Genomic DNA, 11,422 nt, shown 5'->3' with positions numbered 1-11,422 from the left:
TAATATACTAAAATATATATATATATATATATATATATATATATAAATAAATAAATAAATATATATATATTAATAAATAGATATGTATAAAATAATAAATTATAGTATATTAATATTTATTAAATTATATATAATTAATTAATTAATTTACAATTATATATATATATATATATATTGATTAAATATTCAAAAAAAAAATATATATATATATACATCTTATGTAATGATACTTTATTAATAATATATATATATATATATATATATATATATATATATATATATAAATAATTATCATTATTATTATTAATAAAGTATTATTACATGAGGTGTTTATAAATGAAGAAGTAAAGGTTTGTTCACTCGGATCAGCAGTTCTTCCTCATGTCTGAGCCCGTGTGTTTCTCTTCTTCTGCAGATGTGCTGCGAGTGCTGTTCGCTCGGCCGGGCGGCTCAGGAGCAAGGCCTGTCATGTGACCTGACGCTCGCCGTGGGGTACCAGTGCGGTGTGGTGTCCCGGGCCTGCTGTGTGGATCGCCTGCCCAACACACTCATCAAACCCACACCGGGTGAGAAGAACAAACAAACACCACACTCTCATGACGGAAAGCAGGGAAACAAACGAGTTGAAATCATCATGGTTATGACAGCACAACCTTCCTTAAAGGGATAGTGCACCCAAAAAAATTTAATTCTGTCATCATTTACTCACACTCAAGCCTGAATGAGTTTCTTTGTCCTGTTGAACAAAAGAGGATGTTTTGAAGAATGTGGGCAACCAAATAGTTGCTGACATCCATAGTATTTTTATTTTCCATACTATGGAAGTCAATGTGGAAGTCAGCAACTGTTTTTAGCAACTTAGTATAGAGACTGAATAATCTGAAAACCACGCCCAACAATCCAACCGTCTCCACTGACTTTGTATTGCGTGAAGTCATTTCTGACTTACAACAAAAAAAAGACCAATGTCTAAAAGCTGCTATGTAACAAGGTGTACGGCAAACAAGCTAAAAAACCCAGAAATAAGTTTTTTATAAACTGTCGACCCCAAAAACGAGCGTTTAAGGACACAAAAGTAGATACAGGCAATAAGACGTGAAGCATCAGCTGGAAAGAATGGGTAAATTGTGGGAAAAATGGCGCTCACAGGACGAGTGCAGAATGAATGGAGGTCTATGGCTCTATACCCCTCAAAATCCACTTTTCTCAGGATATAATTTTTTGTCTAGTAATTTGAATGTTGTATTCGAAAGGAGATGCAAAGAAATTACACATTGCTGGGTGTTAGATTTTTTAGAGTCACTTATGTGCTTTAAAAAGCCTTTTAAAATGTCAATGACGTCATACACATCTTACGACCAGAGATACTGCTTTACGGCAATCCTTCAGTCGCTTTGGTGCTTTCGCGCTCTGCACTTTCTTTTCTCTCGAGGCATCGACAACACAGCCGACACAGGTAAATACACGTGCTAGAAGAGTTTTTGTTTTGTTGTTTTAAAAGACCACGCCGAAAATACACACACACACACACACGATGCCATCAAGCGGTATCTCTGGTCATAGATATCATATAATAAAGGCTAGATGTCTCGTGCGCGCTGCTGGCCAATTGAGGTCGACGTCCGCACACGGCGACCATCTTACCACAGGGTGCTCGCTCACTCGTAACATGGTGCATGTACTTTTAAATAACCATAACTTGCTCAATTTTCTACCGATTTTCAAACAGTTTGGTTTGTTATAAACGTCAGAGATGTAGTTATGATACTGCATACATATGAATAATTATAACAATGGACTTCCATATGAAAGAATTATAGCCACTTTAATAACGTTTGTAAGAAACCAAACCGTTTGTAAATCCGTCAAGATTTCAGCGAGATAAGAGGATTTGTGTGCGTGCTGATCACTCACCTTAATGCACAGCTTCCCTGTGGCAAGATGGCCGCCGGTGATGCCGGAAGTGACTCCGCCTTAAGACATCTAGCCTTTATATGGATATCTATGTCTCTGGTCGTAATCAGTCCTTCACTGACCAATCAGCGTTCATTAGCAGAATGCTAGCGTGTTATGGGCAACAACAACTCAACCTGTAAGAAATCGAAAGGACATAAGTACTCGTTCATTCAACTTTCGACCTATAACCCATGTTGAACTTGCAAAACCTACAATCAAATCTGAGATTTCTCAACGGCAATCGGGTGAAAGAGATGAATTTAGCCGACTAGCCCCATAGACTCCCATTCATTCTGCACTCATGGGCGATCGCCCCCAGTGGAGCTCTGGTGGAACTACAACCACAATTCGGTACAATAGGACTTAATAGGGAGTGGGCAGGCTCTCCGTAGACGGGCTCTGGTGCAAGTTAGTTCTCAGAGTAATATGTCATGTTGCGCTCGGTCTCAATTGCCTGTATCCATTTTTGTGTCCTTAAACACTAATTTTTTGGGGTCGACAGCTTATAAAAACGTACTTCTGGTTTTTTTATAGCTTGTTTGCTGTACATCTCGTCACATAGCAGCTTTCAGACATTGTTTTGGTTTTTGTTATAAGTCGGAAATGACAAGGAGGCAGCTTCACACAATACAAACTCAATGGAGACGGTGGGATCCCCCCCCCCATGTGGGCGTGGCCTAAAAGCGCTCTCTCTATTACAGTCTCAATATAAATGGACTCTGCTGCCCTCTAGTGCCTCAGAGGAGCTCAGACTAAAGTTGTAATGCATTAAGTAACTGTATGTGTTAAAATTACAGATTTACAACCTGATGCACCAAACACAGAGGACCGATGCAAAGGTATCTGGAACTATGAAGACATATAATCAAATGCATGATTGAGAGTTTTTCGAGTAGTCTCATTAATGTTGTGTGTGTGTGTTTGCACTGAAGCTGCAGGCTGTGATCAGCGTTGTGTTAACGGCACTTGTGTCTGTTCGGAGGGATACAAGCTGAAGGCGGATAAAAAAACCTGTGAAGGTCAGTGTGTGTCCACCTGTAAACTTACACATTTATTTAAACGCATGTCAGTCATGAGAGTCTGAGGGATCTCGCATTTACACTGCAAGTCTTCATGCACAGATCCGATCTTTTGACCATATCTGATTTTTTGGTCCGCCTGTTTACATTCACTTTAGACAGGACTGGTATCCGATATCTGTGTGTACATTAATTCCCGCCCAAAATGATTTTCGGTGATCGTTTTTCTATGCACATGGTAAACCCTGATTTTAAATGGCCGTGCTATTAAAATTATTTCTATAATTCATGTCAGGACTCATGAATATTTTGCAGCTTTATAGTCTGGAAATAATTTTTGTTTATCTACAGCTCAGATCTAGAATTTTGAAGTGAAATAAAGTAGCGCTGTATATATATATATATTTTTTTTTTTAATGAATTAACTAGAGAGAGAAAGAGAGAGTGAGTGGGCGAGTGAGTAACCTAATAGTGAACCTTGTTTAATTAATTACTAGGAAGTTATCACCTCATTGCTTAGAAATATAATGTAGCTTTCAGTAGCGAAGCTGTTTTATTTATAAAAGTCACGGGCAGAGGTTGACAGCCAGCTCTTGAATGTTTCGGTGTTTGCGCAATAGTGGTTGCGCGTAGTGATGGCGCTGAAGCCGGGATCGTTCGTCAGCTGTGAAACGGTACGTAATGCGCAAGTTTATGATCGAATCAGAGAAAAAAATGCACAAGCGTGGTTTCTCTCTCGAGAGATCGCAGCTCATAAGCAAACTTAAGACGCTGCTGAGACATTACATGTCACATCGATGTCACGTGTCTTTACGGGGTTTTTACGGGTTGTGTGTAACGCACTCTCTGATTCCGGAAAATCACTGGCAGTGTGAATGAACCAAAATCAAACGATCCCGGGTCACTTTGTCCGTGTATTTTCCGGAATCTCTGTGTGAAAGGGGCTTCTGTGTCTCGACAGACATCAACGAGTGTCTGTTGGGCGCGCATCAGTGCCGTCCGGGCGAACGCTGCATCAACACACTCGGCTCGGCCCGGTGTCAGAGAGAGGTCAGCTGCGGGACGGGCTACGAGCTCACCGACTCCAACCAGTGTGAAGGTCAGACACACACACACACTCAGAACACACCAACCAGTGTGAAGGTCAGACACACACACACACACACTCAGAACACACACTCCAGTGTGAAGGTCAGACACACACACACACACACACACACACACACACTCACTCAGAACACACCAACCAGTGCGAGGGTCAGACACACACACACTCACTCAGAACACACACTCCAGTGTGAAGGTCAGACACACACACACACACACTCACTCAGAACACACCAACCAATGTGAAGGTCAGACACACACACACACAAACACACACACACACACTCAGAACACACACTCCAGTGTGAAGGTCAGACACACACTCACTCAGAACACACACTCCAGTGTGAAGGTTAGACACACACACTCACTCAGAACACACCAACCAGTGTGAAGGTCAGACACACTCACTCATTTAGAACACACACTCCAGTGTGAAGGTCAGACACACACTCACTCAGAACACACACTCCAGTGTGAAGGTTAGACACACACACTCACTCAGAACACACCAACCAGTGTGAAGGTCAGACACACTCACTCATTTAGAACACACACTCCAGTGTGAAGGTCAGACACACACTCACTCAGAACACACACTCCAGTGTGAAGGTTAGACACACACACACTCACTCAGAACACACACTCCAGTGTGAAGGTCAGACACACTCACTCACTCAGAACACACACTCCAGTGTGAAGGTCAGACACACACACACTCACTCAGAACACACACTCCAGTGTGAAGGTTAGACACACACACTCACTCAGAACACACACTTCAGTGTGAAGGTCAGACACACTCACTCACTCAGAACACACACTCCAGTGTGAAGGTTAGACACACACACTCACTCAGAACACACCAACCAGTGTGAAGGTCAGACACACACACACTCACTCAGAACACACACACACACACACTCACTCAGAACACACACTCCAGTGTGAAGGTCAGACACACACACACTCACTCAGAACACACACTCCAGTGTGAAGGTCAGACACACACACACTCACTCAGAACACACACTCCAGTGTGAAGGTCAGACACACACTCACTCACTCACTCAGAACACACCAATCAGTGTGAAGGTCAGACACACACACACACACACACACACACACACACACACTCAGAACACAACAAACTGTGTGAAAGTTAGACAGACACACACACACACTCAGAACACACCAACCAGTGTGAAGGTCAGACACACACACTCACTCAGAACACACACTCCAATGTGAAGGTCAGACACACACACTCGCTCAGAACACACACTCCAATGTGAAGGTCAGACACACACACACACACTCAGAACACACCAACCAGTGTGAAGGTCAGACACACACACTCACTCAGAACACACACTCCAGTGTGAAGGTCAGACACACACACACACTCACTCAGAACCAGTGTGAAGGTCAGACACACACACTCACTCAGAACACACACTCCAGTGTGAAGGTCAGACACACACACACTCACTCAGAACACACACTCCAGTGTGAAGGTCAGACACACACTCACTCACTCAGAACACACCAATCAGTGTGAAGGTCAGACACACACACACACACACACTCAGAACACAACAAACTGTGTGAAAGTCAGACAGACACACACACACACTCAGAACACACCAACCAGTGTGAAGGTCAGACACACACACTCACTCAGAACACACACTCCAATGTGAAGGTCAGACACACACACACACACTCAGAACACACCAACCAGTGTGAAGGTCAGACACACACACTCACTCAGAACACACCAACCAGTGTGAAGGTCAGACACACTCACTCACTCAGAACACACACTCCAGTGTGAAGGTCAGACACACACACTCACTCAGAACACACACTCCAGTGTGAAGGTCAGACACACACACTCACTCAGAACACACACTCCAATGTGAAGGTCAGACACACACACACACTCACTCAGAACACACACTCCAGTGTGAAGGTCAGACACACACACTCACTCAGAACACACACTCCAGTGTGAAGGTCAGACACACACACTCACTCAGAACACACACTCCAGTGTGAAGGTCAGACACACACACTCACTCAGAACACACACTCCAGTGTGAAGGTCAGACACACACACTCACTCAGAACACACACTCCAATGTGAAGGTCAGACACACACACACACTCACTCAGAACACACACTCCAGTGTGAAGGTCAGACACACACACTCACTCAGAACACACACTCCAGTGTGAAGGTCAGACACACACACTCACTCAGAACACACACTCCAATGTGAAGGTCAGACACACACACTCGCTCAGAACACACACTCCAATGTGAAGGTCAGACACACACACACACACTCAGAACACACCAACCAGTGTGAAGGTCAGACACACACACTCACTCAGAACACACACTCCAGTGTGAAGGTCAGACACACACACACACTCACTCAGAACCAGTGTGAAGGTCAGACACACACACTCACTCAGAACACACACTCCAGTGTGAAGGTCAGACACACACACACTCACTCAGAACACACACTCCAGTGTGAAGGTCAGACACACACTCACTCACTCAGAACACACCAATCAGTGTGAAGGTCAGACACACACACACACACACACTCAGAACACAACAAACTGTGTGAAAGTCAGACAGACACACACACACACTCAGAACACACCAACCAGTGTGAAGGTCAGACACACACACTCACTCAGAACACACACTCCAATGTGAAGGTCAGACACACACACACACACTCAGAACACACCAACCAGTGTGAAGGTCAGACACACACACTCACTCAGAACACACCAACCAGTGTGAAGGTCAGACACACTCACTCACTCAGAACACACACTCCAGTGTGAAGGTCAGACACACACACTCACTCAGAACACACACTCCAGTGTGAAGGTCAGACACACACACTCACTCAGAACACACACTCCAATGTGAAGGTCAGACACACACACACACTCACTCAGAACACACACTCCAGTGTGAAGGTCAGACACACACACTCACTCAGAACACACACTCCAGTGTGAAGGTCAGACACACACACACACTCAGAACACACCAACCAGTGTGAAGGTCAGACACACACACTCACTCAGAACACACACTCCAGTGTGAAGGTCAGACACACACACTCACTCAGAACACACACTCCAGTGTGAAGATCAGACACACACACTCACTCAGAACACACACTCCAGTGTGAAGGTCAGACACGCACACTCACTCAGAACACACACTCCAGTGTGAAGGTCAGACACACACACTCACTCAGAACACACACTCCAATGTGAAGGTCACACACTCACTCAGAACACACACTCCAGTGTGAAGGTCAGACACACACACTCACTCAGAACACACACTCCAATGTGAAGGTCAGACACACACACTCACTCAGAACACACACTCCAGTGTGAAAGTCAGACACACACACTCACTCAGAACACACACTCCAGTGTGAAGATCAGACACACACACTCACTCAGAACACACACTCCAGTGTGAAGGTCAGACACACACACTCACTCAGAACACACACTCCAGTGTGAAGGTCAGACACACACACTCACTCAGAACACACACTCCAATGTGAAGGTCAGACACACACACTCACTCAGAACACACACTCCAGTGTGAAGGTCAGACACACACACACACTCAGAACACACCAACCAGTGTGAAGGTCAGACACACACACTCACTCAGAACACACACTCCAATGTGAAGGTCAGACACACACACTCACTCAGAACACACACTCCAGTGTGAAGGTCAGACACACACACTCACTCAGAACACACACTCCAGTGTGAAGATCAGACACACACACTCACTCAGAACACACACTCCAGTGTGAAGGTCAGACACACACACTCACTCAGAACACACACTCCAGTGTGAAGGTCAGACACACACACTCACTCAGAACACACACTCCAGTGTGAAGGTCAGACACACACACTCACTCAGAACACACACTCCAATGTGAAGGTCAGACACACACACTCACTCAGAACACACACTCCAGTGTGAAGGTCAGACACACACACACACTCAGAACACACCAACCAGTGTGAAGGTCAGACACACACACTCACTCAGAACACACACTCCAATGTGAAGGTCAGACACACACACTCACTCAGAACACACACTCCAGTGTGAAGGTCAGACACACACACTCACTCAGAACACACACTCCAGTGTGAAGATCAGACACACACACTCACTCAGAACACACACTCCAGTGTGAAGGTCAGACACACACACTCACTCAGAACACACACTCCAATGTGAAGGTCACACACTCACTCAGAACACACACTCCAGTGTGAAGGTCAGACACACACACTCACTCAGAACACACACTCCAGTGTGAAGGTCAGACACACACACTCACTCAGAACACACACTCCAATGTGAAGGTCAGACACACACACACTCACTCAGAACACACACTCCAGTGTGAAGGTCAGACACACACACTCACTCAGAACACACACTCCAGTGTGAAGATCAGACACACACACTCACTCAGAACACACACTCCAGTGTGAAGGTCAGACACACACACTCACTCAGAACACACACTCCAGTGTGAAGGTCAGACACACACACTCACTCAGAACACACACTCCAATGTGAAGGTCAGACACACACACTCACTCAGAACACACCAACCAGTGTGAAGGTCAGACACACACACTCACTCAGAACACACACTCCAGTGTGAAGGTCAGACACACACACTCACTCAGAACACACACTCCAGTGTGAAGGTCAGACACACACACTCACTCAGAACACACACTCCAGTGTGAAGGTCAGACACACACACACACTCAGAACACACCAGCCAGTGCAAATAATATTTTAAATAATATTTAATAACAACATTTTGTGATTATATAACAATATGATTATAAAAAAAACATTATTTTTTAAGATAATTATTATTACTAAATAAAAGTGTTAAATAAAAAATATTACTATTATATTTCACTCTGAAATAAAAAAAATAAATTAAGAAAAACATATTCATTTTACTTAACAGTGCAAATATAAAATTTACAATACTAATATTTATCTACATTTATTTTAAAATGTTAAAACTTTTATTAAGATGGAAAACTTATTTAAAAACTTAACTTATTTTACTCCATATTTTTATTTAATGAAATCACAACTTTTGCAATTTGATTATTGTACTAAGCCACAATGAACAGTGCAGCCCTATAACCTTCACATGTCCCTCATTAAAGTGAATTCTTCTTAATAATAATAATAATAATAATAATAAATAAATAAACAAAGATATAACGTGTACGTTTGCTGTTTCAGACATTGATGAGTGTGAGATGGGCACTCATAACTGCGCAGCCGAGATGGTGTGCCAGAACTCAGCCGGGTCTTTCCGCTGCCGACCCAGAATGCAGTGCGGCGAGGGATTCATTCAGGACGCTCTCGGCAGCTGCATCGGTGAGACAGTTTCAGTGTGACAAGTTTTTGATAAACAATCTGATTGTTTTAGGTAAGCACTCCATCCTCAGATGCAAATGTTTAATCTAACCCCATTTCAATGGATGAAATGACTTAATACCATGTCCTAACCAGACGCGATGCGACAAGATTCCAGCGACAAATAATTTGTCTGTCCACACTAGACGTGACGCGACTGCGAGATGTGTAAAAATCAATCAAAACCCACAGCCAATCAGAAAAGCATGTGGGTGGAGTCAGCCAATCAGAACAGCGTGTGGGTGGAGTCAGCCAATCAGAACAGCGTGTGGGCGGAGTCAGCCAATCAGAACAGCGTGTGGGCGGAGTCAGACAATCAGGACAGCGTGTGGGCGGAGTCAGACAATCAGGACAGCGTGTGGGCGGAGTCAGACAATCAGGACAGCGTGTGGGCGGAGTCAGACAATCAGAACAGCGTGTGGGCGGAGTCAGACAATCAGAACAGCGTGTGGGTGGAGTCAGACAATCAGGACAGCGTGTGGGCGGAGTCAGCCAATCAGTACAGCGTGTGGGCGGAGTCTCGCGGCAAGTGCACAGCACCAGAGAGTAATCTTGACGGCACTCGCAAGAAAATGGATAAGCACATAATCAAATTCACAAATATTACACCATTTAAACATTATTAAAAACACATACAATCTTTGTCAAAGAATACACTTGTTTGTTCACAGTTTGAACGTTCTTGTTTGTTCTTGTGTGTGACAGATATAAACGAGTGTGTGAGTGTGACGGGCCCGTGTCCGACGGGTCACATGTGCTTTAACACCGTCGGCTCCTTCACCTGCCAGAGACAGTCTGTGAACTGCGGTCGCGGATACCATCTGAACGCACAGGGAACTCGCTGCGTCGGTACACACACACAATCTCACGTGTTCAATTCATGACCAATCAGATCAAGCACTGCATTATAATGGTATTCAGAGAGAAAATACAATGTCAAGTAATACATATGCTTAAATTCAAAAGAAAAACAATGAATTACATCATAAAATAATTTATTTTATCTCAATAATGTGTCATTATTTATCAATAATGTGTCATACATTAAAAATGCATCACATTACAGAAATAAAATGGGTTGCAAATTACATTTTTAGTTTAATTCGAAATATTAGAAAGAGAGGTGGGAAATACTACAAAATATGAAAAATATGACTAGGAATATATGACTTCAGAAAAAAATATATATAAAGTAATAAAAATTATAAACAAAATAAATAAATAAAAATCACCCAAGAAGGAAAAATAAATAAATAATATAATAAATAAAATAATCAAATAAATTATTCTATATATAATTATATTACATAGCACAAAATGTGTCACTAATATAATTATTGGTCTTCAGAGAACAAAATTAAATATAAACAACAAATAATAAAAATGCTGGAAATCTTAAGACTTAAAATAAATAATAAAATATATTTTTATATTTAGTGTTACATTATGTTTATGTTATATATATATATAAAATCAAATAATACAAATGCTGGAAATTCTAAGACTTCAAAAGAAAAAAACACTAATTAATATATAAAAAATAAATAGCATATGTTTATATTTAATGTTACATTATGTTTATGTTTTATATACTGTACATATATATTAGAAAGTACATCATATTTATGTCATTTTATTATAATTATATTAATTTATAATGAATATAATTTAATATACAGTATAATTATACACAGAAGTCTTAAAGGTTTAGAACTTTATAAGTGACTAAATAAAACATAAAATAATACAAATCCTTGAAAACCAAGATCTCAAAGTCTTATTTGAGCAAAAATCCAGC

General features: G+C 42.2%; 1 protein-coding gene across 3 annotated transcripts in view; it reads left to right on the top strand.

The window, feature by feature from the left end:
- The window catches only part of fbln1 (fibulin 1), a 53,650-nt gene that overhangs the window by 12,402 nt on the left and 29,826 nt on the right, over positions 1–11,422 (top strand). For all 3 annotated transcript variants that reach the window (XM_084095935.1, XM_084095936.1, XM_084095937.1), the window contains exons 4-9: positions 416–566; positions 2,754–2,795; positions 2,889–2,975; positions 3,937–4,074; positions 9,448–9,585; positions 10,330–10,473. In XM_084095935.1, the coding sequence (XP_083952061.1) occupies positions 416–566; positions 2,754–2,795; positions 2,889–2,975; positions 3,937–4,074; positions 9,448–9,585; positions 10,330–10,473 (700 nt within the window). The remainder of the gene's footprint in view (positions 1–415; positions 567–2,753; positions 2,796–2,888; positions 2,976–3,936; positions 4,075–9,447; positions 9,586–10,329; positions 10,474–11,422) is intronic.

Source organism: Abramis brama (genome assembly GCF_963993115.1).
Source record: "Abramis brama genome assembly, chromosome: 20".
Taxonomy (NCBI): domain Eukaryota; kingdom Metazoa; phylum Chordata; class Actinopteri; order Cypriniformes; family Leuciscidae; genus Abramis; species Abramis brama.
Note: the sequence above shows the minus strand (reverse complement) of the source record. Positions and strands in the feature narration are given on the sequence as shown.